Source organism: Anoplopoma fimbria, chromosome 21 (genome assembly GCF_027596085.1).
Source record: "Anoplopoma fimbria isolate UVic2021 breed Golden Eagle Sablefish chromosome 21, Afim_UVic_2022, whole genome shotgun sequence".
Taxonomy (NCBI): Eukaryota; Metazoa; Chordata; class Actinopteri; order Perciformes; family Anoplopomatidae; genus Anoplopoma; species Anoplopoma fimbria.
In genome coordinates, this window is record NC_072469.1 from 7,730,202 (window position 1) to 7,746,417 (window position 16,216).

Sequence of the window (16,216 nt, forward strand, 5' to 3'; positions counted from 1 at the left end):
ATTTTAGATTCTTCAAAGTAGTTGAATGAGAAGGTGTGTCCAAACTTTTGACTGGTACCGTAATTTATTAGTTTTGTATCATAATCTGAATCCGTAAAGTAACTAAATATATTCAATAAAATAATAAATATGTCCCTCTAAAATATTGTGGAGTAGAAGATCAGGCAAAATAAAATGGAAATGGAAACATTGAACAGCAGCATAATTTCCCTTGAGAATTGGGGTGTAATCGATAAGGGATACATCCTATAACAGTGGTTCTCAACCTTTTTTCAGTGATGTACCCCCTGTGAAATATTTTTTCAGCCAAGTACCCCCTAACCAGCACAAAGAATTTTTGGTTGAAAAAAAGATGTAATACACAGCGCTGTGCCATCAGTGTCTGATTATTAAACTGTCAACACTGAAGATTGCATTGTGGCATTGAATTCAGTTCATGAACTTACACTTATATTTTATTGAATATTTATTAAATAACTATTTTGAAAGGATTTTTGAATGGATGCTAATTTTAAATATATTCTTTAAAAATTTCAAGTACCCCCTGGAGTGCCTACCCCCATTTGAGAACCACTGTCCTATAACATGAATAAAATCACGTGTGCAGCAGCGCCACTGTAAACACTTGTGGCTCTGCTTAATACGCCACCATGTGTAAGTTATAAACAGGGACTTGTCGCCATCTAGTGGCAGAGGAAGCAAACGACAACAACACGTCAGCGTCAGAGCAGACGTACTACGTCATCACGCACTGGATCCAAATTTGCGCGGGTTTATTGTTTGTTATGGGAGGCTGTCACCCAGCGTTTGTCGGCTCACAGAATCATAAATAAAAAGGTGACTGGCAAAGCTATTAGTTTGTATTTCATACTTGTATTATTATAAGTCATAAACCGAGTCTCCACGTCGCTTCTCACCGGAAACATGTCCAAGAGAGAGGCGTTTCTAGCGGCCGCCTGTGAGGAACATGTGCAGGACTTCAAAGTAGTTGAATGAGGTGTGTCCAAACTTTTGACTTTATGCAGCTTCATGTGAGTGAATACAAAGCCAGGACTCCTTCAGAGCCACCACACATCTGTCTCAGCTGTATATGTTGACTGCATAACAAAAGCTCTTGAGTTAAAGCTTGCAAGTATTATCACACAAACTGCAGCCTCAAAACAACAACATAAAGTTAAATAAACACCTCTAAAACAACTTGCAAAGGTGACCTTACATATTGTGAAAAAATAACTATTGTGAAATGCAATACAGGTACACTTTGGGAAGTTTTTGATATAAATTGGAAAAATCATTTGTGAAATTAGTCTTACATTTGATTATTTCTGGCAGTTTCAGCAAATCACATTGCCATGTATATTGTTGAATGCATTTTTTATTTGGATTATTCAATGTCCAATGTCCCCCACCACACATCTGTCTCAGCTGCATATATTGACTGCATAACAAAAGCTCTTGAGTTAAAGCTTGCAAGTATTATTATACATGCAATTTAAGAGCACCACAAACTGCAGCCTCAAAACAACAACATAAAGTTAAATAAACACCTCTAAAACAACTTGCAAAGGTGACCTTACATATTGTGGAAAAATAACTATTGTGAAATGCAATACAGGTACACTTTTATAAATTGGAAATATCATTTGTGAAATGAATCTTACATTTGATTATTTCTGGCAGTTTTGGCAAATCACATTGCCCTGTATATTGTTGAATGCATTTCTTATTTTATTTTCAGTAATTTGATTATTCAATGTCCAATGTCCCCCACCAGACATCTGTCTCAGCTGTATGTATTGACTGCATAACAAAAGCTCTTGAGTTAAAGCTTGCAAGTATTATTATACATGCAATTTAAGAGCACCACAAACTGCAGCCTCAAAACAACAACATAAAGTTAAATAAACACCTCTAAAACAACTTGCGAAAAAATAACTATTGTGAAATGCAATACAGGTACAATTTGGGTAGTTTTTGATATAAATTGTAAATATCATTTGTGAAATTAGTCTTACATTTGATTATTTCTGGCAGTTTTGGCAAATCACATTGCCATGTATATTGTTGAATGCATTTTTTATTTTATTTCTAATTTAAGTAATTTAATTATTCCATGTCAAATTAGGACACATGCTATTAAAACCCAGTTTAAAGTTATGAGTAATTTATTGACAACACCCAAAGTAAACAAATAATTCATCGAAGCACAGCTGAGGGAAAAAAAAGAAAATAAAGAAACAATTTAAATTTGTAAGCAAAATTAAAAGTGAAAAAAAATGATTTACTATTAGGAATAAGATGTAGTATTGTAGTCAGAAGTTTTAACTGTTTTAATAGCTGTCAGCGTTTCTATCCTGTATGTCTCAACTTGTTTCTGTCCCGCTCTTGTCTGTGTCGCTGAGCAGAAAGACAAAACAGAGCCTTTCGATGTGGAGGAGGTGGTGCAGGAGATGCCCAGGGACCAGAGATTTACTCTCTGGGGAAATCTGGATTCCCTACTTCGGGATGTCCTGCAGGAGTTACCTCCCGAGCGCTGGGAGGAGAACAGGGACGAGGGCATGGAAGTAGAGTCGGCTGCAGACCCTGTGAGTTTATGTACAGTTGTGACAAACATTGATGGCATTACAATTTGATATTCTGTTATTGTTTAGTTTTGTGTTTGAATAAAACAATTCTAATATAATTTTTTGGTATCATCCACTGTTATTTTTTCCTTCAGACTCATGTCATGGCTGTTGTTGATGGCGTCACACTCGTGGCTCATGTGTCCATAAAAGTCCTACAAGACGGGACACCTACAGTGCCCTTCTGGAAATTGCCCACAGGCTTCACAGTCAGTGTCCTTGCTGATTCTCCTCTCTGCTTAATTGATGTATCTTCAGGTAGATCAATATTTTTTTAATTCATGGTGATTTTGGTATCTCTACCTCAGAGGTTCTGGTGTCGCTGCCTGTCTCAGAGAGCGTGGCTCCTCTGCAGCTCCACATCCACACGCTGTGCGAGGCCTGGTGGAAGAAAGGGCTGAAGGAGAAAGAAGAGTTTGGCCGCACTGCTTTCCTCATCTCTCTGCAGAAGAGCTTCATTTTGAAGAAACAAGTCAGTATACGTCCTCAGTTATACATCAAATCGATCAATATCGGGCCTTTTTTCTGTGGCCTTAAAGGTTATCACTCTATTTTCGTTTGTAGTAGTTTTGTTTGATTCTTTTGAATAACTTTGATGCATTCTCTCTGTTGTCAGGTTGTTGAGATCCAAAGAGTCTGGAGTCTCCATGATGTGCTTTTGAGTTTGGACTACACATCAGAGGAAAACAAGCAGATAATCGACTTGTTGCTGCAGTGCTTTCATCGTCCCAATTACATAAGAAACGATGACGTGAGTAGAGTGATATTAAGCCGCTGTGTATGTTTTGTTTTGTTTCATTGTTGTGGTTTGGTCTTTGAGCTGTCAGCCTGATGATGTGTATACTGTCACAGGGGAAGCGATTCCTGGTGTTTCTTTTCAGCTGGAACGTCGACTTCATCCCGGCCATTCACGGCACCATTAAGAACCAGCTGGAGTTCTACAGCAAGTAAGACGCTTACTTTATTCTGTTTTGAATGAAGTCGATTTTATCCTCACGTCATTTACTATGAAATCGTTCTGTGCAGGACCATGACTGCTCAGATTACAGAGATCTACTTCAGAGCATGGAAGAAGGCGAGCGGGGACTTCCTGGAGAAGATTGAGAGCTCATGCATTCAGGATTTTATGCAGAAGGCGATCTTCCTTCATAGAGCATCTCCTGTCCACGCCAAAGTTCGCCAGGTAGACTTATGAGCTTCTTCATTTATTTTTTTCCCAATCATTTAAGGTCATGATGTGCACAGTATACTCACTTTGTGTGATCTCCTTGCTTTCATTTACAGATCGTGAGCTATTTCCACTCAAGGAAAGGTTGTAACAAGGTGGACAAGATGCTCTGTAATCTCTACAAGCCCATTCTCTGGAAAGCTTTAAGTGTACGGACACAGATTTCTAACTGCATTCATTACTAGTTTTATTGTATTTTATTCTAGTCTAATGTGTTTCCGTTTGATTCCTTCAGGTTCCAAACTTTGAGGTGCGCGCAAACGCCACTCTGCTTTTCACTGAGGCCTTCCCAGTCCACGACCCGGAGCAGAACAACAAGAATATAGATGAGGTCATTCAAAAGCAGCTGGACACAGCGATGGTGAGAACCATTCAAAACATTCGGCTACTTTTTTTTTGTGAACAAACTAGAGATATAATGGGTTACAGTTTTTTTTCGATTTCTGGTGCTTTAAATCCACAACACACATTCAGACTCTGAGCTTTAAAAGTAGCAAAAAGTTCCACTATTACAACCGTCTCTCATCTTCAGGGCCTCCTTGATGACCCTCATCCTACCGTACGCTCCAATGCCACCCTGGGAGTCTGTAAGATCCTGGCTAAGTGCTGGGAGCTCCTCCCTCCCACCATCATCACAGACTTCCTGAAGAAGCTGGTGACGGAGCTGTCGGCTGACACCAGCTCCCCTGATGTCCGGTGTTCAGTCTTTAAGGTAGGACATGTCGTTTCTCTTTGTCCTTTTGTACAGTATATTATCTCTTAAAGTTAGAGTAGTATAATAAAATCTTATCCAGGTTGTTCAACAAACTGGCAGTATGAAGTCAATTTATATTAGAAATAACAACAATGAGGACATTCTTGTCCATATTTTGTGATGCCAAATTCTAAGCTTTATTTAACTTCAGACTGAATTAGCGCTACAGATTTTAATTGGCAGCAGACAGGATATTTAATGACTTGTGGTTTGTGTAATGTTTTCCCCCCAGTGTCTGACTATTGTCTTGGACAACAGTCTGAGTCATCCACTCTTGGAAAAACTCCTGCCCACTCTCAAATACAGCCTTCATGACAACTCAGAGAAAGTCCGCACAGCGTTCCTGGACATGCTCATCAAGGTCAAAGCAGTGCGGGCTGCCAAGGTACTGTATGCATAGGGTTTCTTATTGATTTATGCAACAATATAATACAATGAAAACTATAAAAGTGCACTCAGTAAAGTGAAGACCTCCGCCTGGTGTGTCTCCCTCTCCCCCTTCCAAACAAAGTTGAATCTCACTCAGTTAATCTTGCTGGCTCCCTTTCAGGCAACATGGTGGCGAAGATAACAAATATGGCGATTTATTTATCTCGTATTGTGCCAAACAAGATGCTCTGGCTAAAAAGGAGACCAGACTTTTCTGTGGATGTCAGTTTTTTCAGCCATAAATACTTATGTATGATATGAACATTCAAGACACTGGAAAGGATGCATTTCCCACATAAACAATGAAGGGAAACTCGTTACCTGAGACGTTGAAGACATGTATTTGGAACAAAAATAATTCACATAGTAGCTAGACGGATGTAAAATGGACTTCCATGTGCAAATAAAACAATGAAGTTCATACAAATCAAATCGTTGGCAAGCAGATTCAGTCATAAACTTTAGATATATGTAAGTGCTTGGTATAGATCCAGATGTTGTTCAGCCAAATCACATTCAGACACAATCCACTTACAAGACGCGAGTCAATGCCAGGTGTAAAAAGGAGGTTTCTTGTGTACCGCTCTCCAGTTTTGGGACGTGTGCAACATGGACCACCTGCTGGCCCGTCTGGCCATCGATTCCCATTCGGTTTCCAAGCGCATCGTCGATCTGCTCTTCAAGTCCTTCTTCCCCGTCAACGATTCGGAGAGGGAGTGGTGCTGTCGCTGCATCACCCTCATCCAGATGAACCCCATGGCTGCCAGGAAGTTCTACCAGCATGCCCACAAACACACAGCCCCCACTAACATAAGTAAGTGCTGTAAATACGGGACAGATATTTTAAAGCCTTATAAAAGACTAGCGAAAAACCTAAATGCATGTTACATTTGTAGTGCGTTCATCCATTGTTTTGTCTCTTCCAGTAAAGCTGATGTTGGCCATTCGCCGTGTTGTGAACAGCTGTATCCAGACCGACTGTGACCTGTCTGATATTAATGACAGCAACAAGGAGAACAGCGCAGTAAGACAGAGACATTTATGTTAAATTGAAGTTGATCATTTTTTTTGATTTTGTTTATCTCCACAAATTAAACCTTGACAAATACGACGAGTCCATGAGATGTCAAGAATAGTGGAGAAAAAGCCCATCGCAATATTTTATCCTAAAACTTCTTGTTCTTTCAAAGGATAAGTCAAATATCCAAAGGTATTCAATTGACATCATATACAGAAAGCTGGGACCAGCAAGTAATTAACAACGAATGTACGACCATTAATCAGAATAGTAGCCATGTAAGTGTGTCGATAGACTTGTAGTTTAATCTCTAATTTCATGCGTTTTAACATGTAGATCAAAAATTTTAAAGTCTGGAGGAGGTAGTTGTTATTTTTAGATGCACATAAAAGTAAAGAAATTCTCAACTTTTCCCATCATTTGTAAATGTCACACTTGACGCAGGCAGCCAATCAAATTAACAATAGACACACTTTACTTCCTGACCACTTTCTTCCTCTTTTGATGCCGGTAGATGTGCTAGGAACCTTGAGACAGGGGCAAATGCAGACAAAAGGTTGATAATTACAGTAATTAATTACGATAAAATACATAATTCAAGGTAACTGTTGCCACATAATTTGTCCTCTTGAATCCTTTATTTCTGTTAATCATATTTTATCTACAAGTGCACAAAGCTGTTTTGTTCAATGCGCTTTGCCAAGGCCTGTAGTGACGCATCTGTGCCTGATCAGGGCTTTATTGTCTCTAAGCCTCAATCAGATGAAAAATCATGCTGTTTGTCTGACTTTATGCGTTTGATTTTAGCTGGCTGAACCTCTGTTGGGGAAAGACATGGTCGTCGTGTCGGGTCTGCTGGAGGTCGTGGTCATCCTGTGGAGAAGTGTGGAGAAGGCGCTGAAACAAAACGAAGAGGCCCAGAAGTACACATTTGCCAAGTTTGGAAGTGTCATGGGAACGTATTTCCAGGCCTTTGAGGTACTTCACCCTCCCCTGCGTTGTTTGTATTTTTACATTTAGTTTTTCTTCCCTGAATTAACAAGTATTACTGTAAAACCTTCTTGATTTTGTTTTTCCCAGGATGAGCGTTGTACCGTTCCTCTCATCCAACTGGCCTCATTAATGCCCCCAGCTGCTGTTCCGACATTCAGGTAAGCCATAGCTCGTCTCCTCGTCGCTCTGCCTCCATCTCATGCTACTCTTTTGTTTTGCCGTCCAACTCATATCTCTCATCCCCAGCTGTGGCGTCCTGTCCAGACTGAGGAGGATGGACTCGGGAGCAGTGCCAACGCAGTACGTCCAGCTGTTAGACTGCATGTGCAGGTGGGGCCAGGCTGCTGACATCCTGGAACTCGTCACTGACTGGCTCACCGAGGCTCTGCCCAAGCAAGGGGTCAGTCAATACGACACTAAAAGGGCTGGAATTATTGTCTTCTTAGGTTTCTCAGATTTTTATAGAAAGTAAGAGGTTTAATCCAAACACATAACGCTTGTTGCTCTTTGTAAAAGTCATCTTCCTTTCAACTTCAGGACAACAGCAAACGAAAGGTGCGTATCCAGGAGACGGTGGAGGCCAAACCGGACCTGGCACTGGCCTACCTGGAGTACCTGTTCAGACACACGTTAACACGGGAGAAAGTCCTGGCTCTTGGTCCGCAACCTCTCAAGCAGCTCCATACAGTTCTAGGAAACTGGAGGGTATGTTGGATTATTTTCATTTTTTATTTAAACAGCCCTGAGTGTGTTTACCCTGCATGAATACATTTATCTTCAGCATTTACACATAGAGTAGATAAATGTGTTTTATATCTGTCCTCGGTGAGAAGCAGTTTTCCTCGGACATGAGAATCAGTGTGATGTTTTGTCTCAGCAGTCGGTGCTGTACACCCACCTCAGCTCCACCACTGAAGATCCTAAAAGTCCCAGCGTGGAGACGGCACTGAAAGTCTTCATGCATCACGGACGTCTCGGTGCACATCTGCAACATAGTGTGAGTTTCTACTTTACTTTTCATTCCAGTTTTTAACATTTTGATAATCAATTCATGTTTTCAGAAAATTTTCAGCCAAAGAGGTGAAACATTTGCACGTCCAGCTTGGATGTGCTGCTTCCCTTTGTCATATATAATATTCAACTGAATACCTTTTTGATTTTGAACTTCTGGACATATGAAACAAAACATTTAAAGGCATCACTGTGGGCCCTGATCATTATTTTTCAAAGACCAAATGATAAATCTATATTGAAAGTAATCATTACTTGCTGCCCTACAGTAAATGTTCAGGCAGGGAGGAGACGGCTAATTATTTATTTTCTTGCACGCATTTTTCCAGATGACGTGTCCAAATATACATTTTTGTCCTTTGCAAACTACAAAAACAAGTTAAAGTGAAAAAGTTAAAAGATTAAACCCTTTTCTCTCCTAGTCCTCAGAGGGTCGAGACTACCTGCTCTCTCTGGAGCATGTGGCAGCGTGGGTCGCTGAGAGAGTGCTGCCCTTCCTGGCTAAACGTACCAAAGATGATGATGAAGAGGATTCAGAGACGTTTCAGCCACTTGCTGCACAGATAACTGAGGTGAGCTCCATTATTACTAATGTAAACATTAAGCTCCGAAAAGCCAACTTACATGTTATCGGTCAAGGACTTGAGACTGGAAAACGTCCACTAAAAGGATTAATTGAGCCCGAACAAATACGTGTTGAACATATCGTATTGAACCTTGCCCGACTGTAATTAGGGAAGCCAAAATGACTTGCTGAATGTGCATGCTCGCAGTAAGCACCGGCATTTAATTAAGGCAAATGGGGGAAAATGTGTGTGTGGTCTCCATTAAGGGAGCTGAGACACACTCCTCCAGTGCAGTTCAACTGTGTGATTTAGGCACACAAGGTGGGTACATTTTCATAATAGAATATTACAGCTGAACATAAAAATGTGTTTTATTTGTGTTATGTTATGAAGTAAATTATCGTCTGGTCATTATATCTTTCATCAACACGCAGTAACCTCAAATAAAAACCAAAGAGCTCTCAGTAGAAGACCTTTTTAGTTTTTGTGATGCCTGTTGATACCGTAACATAATCGTGCAGCCACTGGGAGATCTGTGAGTTTTTCACAATGGATGTGGATGATATGAATGTATCTGTATCTCTGAAAAATATTTCTTGCAGTACGATCATTTATGTGAACTGTAAAGTCAGTCCATGCAAGATGATTTCTCTGCCGACAGACTTCCTGCAAAATTAAATCATATCTCTTTGCTCATAAATTGCCAGTTCAGATTTTGGTCTCACTCATTTTCACTCAAACACACAACAGCCTTCATCACGGCTGTTGATGCAAACAACACAGTTGAGTTATTATCCAAAACATTAAGTTTTGTGGAGCCTCTTTGCCTCCTGCTTCCAGGACTTTCAGTTCTGCTCGGTAAACTTAGACTCCCCATCACACGCTCGTGTCCATGCCTGCTCATGCTCACACTGCCACACTGAAATGGGCTTAATTTCTTTATTTGTGCCATTATTATCCAGCCTGTAGCCACATGACTGCTGTGATCAGATATTGAAAACAACCCTGTCTTATAATGCTGTGGGGGGGCTTCTGCAGACCACCAGCTAACAGTAGAAATTAACGCTTTAATGAAATGTAGCTCCCTAAAGACTCTTTCCTCATCTCTATTTGTTGTTGATTTTAATAAGTGTTCTGTTTTTTGGAGTATGAAACGTTTTCTAAATCGTTATTTTGATGCATTTCACCAGAGTTTCCTGACAGTGTGCCGAGACGTTTTACTTGTGGGTTTGGCCGACGACACGTTCAAAGGTCAAATCCTCCACTTGTGCTCGCTCACCCTCCTCTCAGGTGAGTGTTTTCAAAAGTCTTTTATTGTGAAAAACACAGCCAGAGTACAAATACACAGCTTTTTATAACAGAAAGATGTAGCCGTAGCTAGCGTTTTCACTTTAAACAGTCCTGTTGCATCATGTTTCTTTACCTTAATTGACATTTTTACGACAACGTATTTCCCTTCGTGTTTCCAGAGGCAGGCTACCTGTGCATTCCTGCAGTGCTGCTGATTTTGAAGGAGGTGGTGGACAGCTATGTACCTGAGGAAAACAACAACAACAACAACCAGGCTCATGAAAATGAGGAAGATGAAAGCACTGTTGCTCTGAGTGTGGTGGCCAACATCTTCCAGAAGATTATCGAGCTCTTGGCTCGCCGCCTTAGGAAGGAACCAGAAGAGGGAAGACAGGCACGTAAACATTTGGGACTGCCAGCGTGTTGATTTATTTATTTTATTACTAACTTATGTTGTACATAAACTTGTTTATTTCTTACTGCACATCAGCTGTTTTCTCTCTAGTTGTCAAAACATCAGATGTTTATTTTTGTTTTGTTTTTATAACAGACTGTCAAACTTTGCAGCAGTCTTTAGCTGCTCTCAATATTCCACCTTTCTTAGACCTTTTCCATTATTTTATTTCTTGTGTTAAGATTATCCCCCTCTTTGTTCCCCTGGCTTAGCTCTGTCAGTCAGCCGTCCCCGGCCTGGCAGACTTCCTCCAGGCGGCACAGACCCAGGACAAAGCACCTCTCTGCGGTGTCTTCTCTACTCTCTTTGCCGTCATCGTCGTGGAGAAGAGACATTTGCTTCAGAAGGTTTGACCTACCCTGCCAGAGCATTTGTCTTTTGCTAATATCGCACACGTCCTGGGCGTGATAGGAGACTTGACCGATGACGTTCTTGAGCAATTCAATTAAAGGGAATGATGAATGCTGCTGCTGTTCTCTTTTAAAGATTACCCATCCTGAAGAGGTGATCACCCCAGAGTCAGTGGAGGACATGCCTCCTCTGTCCAGCATCCTACTGTCTGTCATCCTCAAATCAGCCTCTCTTACCAGGTAGATATCCTCCATCAACTCTCTCTTACTTACACTTAAAACCTACTATAGCCAAATAAACATGCCCTCTGCTTCATTTCTGTTCTTTTAGAGAGATTAACCTGTTTCATCTGTTAAGTTTAATACATGTGCTTGAGCTAATGGTAATAAATATAGCTTCATTTGTTCTTGAATGTTTCTTTTAGGGCCTTTTTGACAGAAGTCAGCTCATCTTTCGACTCCGAGGCCATCAGCAATCTGAATGAACTGGCTGCCGTGCTGCACGTCTTGGCGGTCATCAGACACAGTGAGTTTACGCGATATGAATTTAGATTAGAATTTTAGTTTCCCTGGTTATTAAAAAGCAGATCAGATATTTCTCTTTTGCTAGTAAAGATAAATCACAGTTTGTTACATGTGACACTTTTAGCGGGGCAGTCTAAAGCAGGTTTGAAGAGCGCAGCCACATCTGTCCAGCTGCAGATTCACAGACACGCAGTCACATCTGAAGACACCAAAGACATCCAGAGGTAAGTGGGAGGACATAAGACAGTTCTGATGTTTTCTGTAGATGAACTATAGATAAATACATTCATTGCTCTTTGTTTTATGAGCTGTCATGACTAACCTTTGTATCCCCTCCTGCCACAGGGTTATTTATGAATCTTCTGTGAAGACCTTGAATGAAATTCTGGATTTATGAGTTGACCTATTTGATGTGTAATATCTGCTTCACATTTGTATTTTATGAAGCTGAGCAGAGCCATAAAATGTCTGCTTTGCTGTTGGCATTACAGACTTTCAGCTGCTGGCAGACAAAAAATGACACAATTAAATATTTCAACTCCACTGACCGGGCTTTTTAAAAAACAATATGGTTTGGATTGAAATCTAAATCTCGGGACAATGACTGTCTGTTAGCATGTTTTTCCAGATTGGCTCCACTTCTCTTTGTTTATTTATTTCTTGATGGCACACATTGCTCAAGTCTTTCAAGTCTCTCAGGCTTTGTGTGTTGATAATGTTGAGAAATATTGATGGAGAACTCCACACTGCAGGAACACAGTTTATCAGATTGAGTGGTATTCTTCTTAAAAGCTTTTCGCTCCATAACCTTTTTTTTTAACACATTCAAATATAATACATATATTTTTTCATGTCTCACTATCATGTTTATGTATCTGTTGTTCTTCCAGCTGTAGCTCGCTTTTATTAAGAATAAAACAAACCGTATCAATCAACCTAAACTTGATGGTTATTTCTTTCTCAGACTGTACAGGGGTTTGCCAAGAAATCACTCCGTATAAAACAAGCAATAAATCATCTTCTCTCCTGCCTTTATTCTTAAAGAGGAGTGACTCCTATTTTCAGAACTCACATGCTGTTTTACTTTAGTCAACATTTGTGATTGTGTATGCCGGGGATAGAAATGCAAAGGTTTTATTTGACTTCTAGCTACAAGAAGAGATTAGTGCAAGTAAATTTCACTGTTCTGAAGCTCATAAATTACATCTTGATTATTTATTCCTCTTTGAAAGAAAAATGTTAGATTAATTGTAAGTCTCCTTTAAACTACTGTGGTCCTAAGTAACATTACATTACATTACAGTCATTTAAGAGTAACATTACATTACATTACAGTCATTTAGCAGACGCTTTTATCCAAAGCGACTTACAATCAGTAGTATATTACATATCATTCATTAATAATGTTTGGCAAGTTGATCATGTAATCTACTGTGGTCCTAAGTAACTAAGTACAATTACTCAACTGCGGTACTAAAGAACATTTTTAGGGTACTTGTACTTGATTCATTTCAGAGGCAAATGTACTTTTACTTCACTACATTAATCTGTTGGCTGTTGTTACTTGCAGATTAAGATTTTACACACAAAACATAATATCAGTTAATAGAATATGTTGCATTGTAACAGATCGAGCTACCCAACTGCATTTATAAAGTTAACATTAACTGCTAAACAAGTACTTCTAATTGTTATACTTTTAAGTACATTTAGCTAAATCATTTACTTTTACTCAAGTAACACTTTGAATGCAGAACTTTTACATGTAGTGGAATATATTTACAATGTAGTATTGCTTCCTTCAGTCAAGTAAATAATCGGAATACTTCTCCGACACTGGTAATATGTTGTAGGTCTTTATGCTCAAGGAAATGTTTTGGATGCACTCTGAAAATCACTAGAAGAGGTTTAAAGGGACTATTATGATGATGTAATCTTTTTATTTTTGATCAAGTTAATAAGAGGGACAATCAATCAATACTTCATGTAACACCTTTTTGTGCCATATGTGAACCTTTTATGTTTAAGGTATCTTTGTGTATGTTAAAGTATTGGTTTGGTTGCACTTGTGCTCTAAAACCAATAATAAAAAATAATACAGTACCAGCCAAAAATGTGGACACACCTTCTCATTCAACTACTTTGAAGAATCTAAAACATAAAACATATTCTGGTTTGTTGAGCATTTGTTTGTTTACCACATAATTCCATATGTGTTCCTTCATAGTTTGGATGTCTTCAACATTAATCTACAATGTAGAAAAAAAATAAAGAAAAACCATTGAATGAGAAGGTGTGTCCAAACTTTTGACTGGTACTGTACATAAAATAATAATTAAAAATAATAATAATTAAAATCCAAAAAAAGCCTGAAATAACATGCAGTTGTGTGTATTTCTACAGCATTCCCTTTAATGGCATTTTTGCTGAGAAATCTTCTAAAATCTAAATTTCTAGCTCTCCATAATATTTTCTCAGTCAAACTAATAAAATGTGAACTACCTTTTTTATTATTATTATTATTATTATTATTATTATTATTATTATTATTATTATTATTATTATTTTTCCTTGTGTTCATGTGTTTCCTTCACGGTTTCCGGGCAGTGATCATTCAGTCAAACCTGCTGTCTCCTCTGCCTTTCATTCATCCATCCATCATCCATCCATCCATCCATCCATCCATCCATCTCTCGTCTCACGCTGCACGCATCGTCCCGCATCATCCCGCATCATCCCGCCTCTCCATGTGTGTTTGACGTCAGACACTTAGGAGGGGCTCCTGTGCGAGGCTGGTTGCTGTTTGTGGTGCTGAAACAACGCCTGTATTGTGTTGCCATTTGCCATTTGTTTGTTGTTGCCTCTTGCGTTTCTCCTGGAAAAACATGCCTGTTTAGACCCAGTGTCGTCCGAGCAGCTCTCACCTGAGTCGGCGTTGATCATGCAGATTTAGCGGAGGTGTGCGATGGATTAGTGGCTCTGTGTTTAGGCAGGAGCGGTATGGATTCACCGTGGTGTCCCATCCTCTTCGCTGCATTGGCTGTCAGCCTCTGCCCCTCACCTGCCCTCGCTGACAGAAGATTTGGTAAGCAATTGTGTTTCATTTTGTCTCATTATTATTATTATTATTATTATTATTATAAACCCAATAACTGTGTTTTATAAGCTGCACGTTGTGATAAATCCACCTCACTGTCTCAAGTGACTGTGCAAAAGTTGTTTCATATTATAGTTTATTATTATAGTATTTGTATGCAAGTGCACATCACCCTCTTTTTTTTGCCATTTCCTAAATGTACGTTTGTGTTTTGGTGTGTTTGCTGTTTGCACGAGATCTGAGGATCCAACTGGAAAAGTTACATAATCTGTCAGGCCCAATGTGTGAAATGTTTGCTGTGAGACTTACTACTTATATGATGAACGATGGTTTTCATCTTAACCTCTAGTTTCATCATGAACACTTGTACTGCAAGGGGACAAAAACAACTTTTGCAGCCAATAATGAGTTTTACCTCCAGATGTAAACACTATAACTACAATAATGCAGTCCATTTCATATGGGTTTAATGGCTTTCATGCCTATAAAAAAAAAAAATACTCCAACACATACCCTCAAGGAGCATGCAATTTTAAATCTAGTTGAATATTTTATGTTATCCTATGCCTCCTCGAGAAAGGGGCATCTTTCATACGGCCCTGTTTCCTTTTCAGACTTGGCCCGGTTGTATTTTCATTACCCTTGATTTGTTCTTGCCTCAGACACCCCACTGTAATTAAAAAAAAAAAAAAAAAAGGATGGCACATGTCCAAAGTATGGCATATTAGAGAAGCCATTGTGATAATTGTTTCCTCCTGTTAGACACAAAGCGTTTAGAGGCCCTCATTTCACTGTTTCAGTTGTGTGTGTGTCCTACTTACCACCTCCAATTTACACCTGTATTCACACTTACTGATCCAGGATCAGCAGTTGGATACATGACAGTATAAACTTTATAATGAGCATGAGGCAAATATAGGTCTCAGGTTGGCACTCCTGCTCTGTGATGATTCATACAGGCACCGAGCTGCATCATATTCTTTTTATTTAGAAGCAGAGGGTGTCTATCCACTGTTCAGTAGTGGGTTTTCTTTTTTTATACATACGTATATCCTGTGGGCTTTTACGTCAGCTAACATAATATAGAAAGGACAGCACTGGTCATTTGACACATGAGTTTTTTCTCCCTGCAAGTTGGTTCATTTATGCTTACAATACTTGTGAATGAGTCAGTGTTTATTCCCCGGGTGCATTTCTCTCATTGAATTCTCAGCATGTTTTTCTCTGTGTGCGGAAGAGGTCTCCATTGTCAGCGTGTGAAAGGGAGTTAGAGATGGTTATTGTTTTTAATGAGTCCCACTGCGGATTGCGCTGTGTCATTGGAAAAGCTTAGGATCAAGGTGTGCTGCTGTGATGTATATCTTTATGTCTAATAACAGTGCATATCTATGCACGGGTGTGTTTGTGCGGTAGAGAGACAGCGAGAGCATGCTGTGCGTGGGTGTTTATGTCCTGCCTGTCTGAGAGCACATGAAAGTCAGACGAGAGAAATAAGTCTGCAGCTGCACGCTCTGATTGTGAAATTATTGAGCTGCGAAAAATGTAATCAGTGGTGTGAATTTGTCCCTGTGCATAAGACTTAAAACATGGAAACTTTTTTTTTTTCATCTGTGTAATATTTAATGCATTTCAACAATCGCCCACACCTATTAAGTGTTCACAGAATTTGACTTTTTAATGCACAAGCACTTGTGTAAGTGGTAATGTGCAGATGTATTTAGTTTAAGCCAGCAGGGGACATAGTCACAGCTAGCCTTCGCTAAAGCTACAAGTTTACCAACTGTTAAATACAATCATGATGGAGATAAAATCCCAGCTAAACTCTTGCTAACGGTAACTAGTTTAGCAAGGTAGCATTTAACTGCCATCTTAGCTTT

The 16,216-nt window shown here is 39.5% G+C and overlaps 2 protein-coding genes across 2 annotated transcripts in view; both read left to right on the forward strand.

The window, feature by feature from the left end:
* Window positions 1-924: 924 nt before the first annotated feature.
* ncapg2 (non-SMC condensin II complex, subunit G2) lies at window positions 925-12,163 on the forward strand. Its single transcript, XM_054623386.1, has 26 exons — window positions 925-984; window positions 2,406-2,585; window positions 2,746-2,833; window positions 2,933-3,096; window positions 3,241-3,375; window positions 3,477-3,571; window positions 3,651-3,807; window positions 3,909-4,001; window positions 4,088-4,213; window positions 4,385-4,564; window positions 4,839-4,991; window positions 5,627-5,849; window positions 5,962-6,059; window positions 6,861-7,031; window positions 7,134-7,204; window positions 7,293-7,446; window positions 7,584-7,751; window positions 7,924-8,043; window positions 8,480-8,629; window positions 9,814-9,913; window positions 10,093-10,307; window positions 10,580-10,714; window positions 10,854-10,957; window positions 11,143-11,243; window positions 11,367-11,466; window positions 11,588-12,163. The coding sequence occupies exons 1-26, from the start codon at window positions 925-927 to the stop codon at window positions 11,637-11,639; spliced, it is 3,393 nt and encodes a 1,130-aa protein (XP_054479361.1). The 3' UTR covers window positions 11,640-12,163.
* Window positions 12,164-14,242: 2,079 nt separating this feature from the next.
* ptprn2 (protein tyrosine phosphatase receptor type N2) overlaps window positions 14,243-16,216 on the forward strand; it is a 121,021-nt gene continuing 119,047 nt past the window's right edge. Inside the window, exon 1 of the mRNA XM_054623054.1 lies at window positions 14,243-14,327. Coding sequence (XP_054479029.1) covers window positions 14,243-14,327 — 85 coding nt within the window. The remainder of the gene's footprint in view (window positions 14,328-16,216) is intronic.

What these genes read in the sequence shown, in the direction of transcription:
- ncapg2 (XM_054623386.1), top strand. Translation starts at nt 925, where the DNA reads ATGTCCAAGAGAGAGGCGTTTCTAGCGGCCGCCTGTGAGGAACATGTG. An exon ending in AGGCTCTGCCCAAGCAAGGG is followed by an intron (nt 7,447 to 7,583) that starts GTCAGTCAATAC and finishes TTTCAACTTCAG; the next exon opens with GACAACAGCAAACGAAAGGT. An exon ending in AGAGACATTTGCTTCAGAAG is followed by an intron (nt 10,715 to 10,853) that starts GTTTGACCTACC and finishes TCTCTTTTAAAG; the next exon opens with ATTACCCATCCTGAAGAGGT.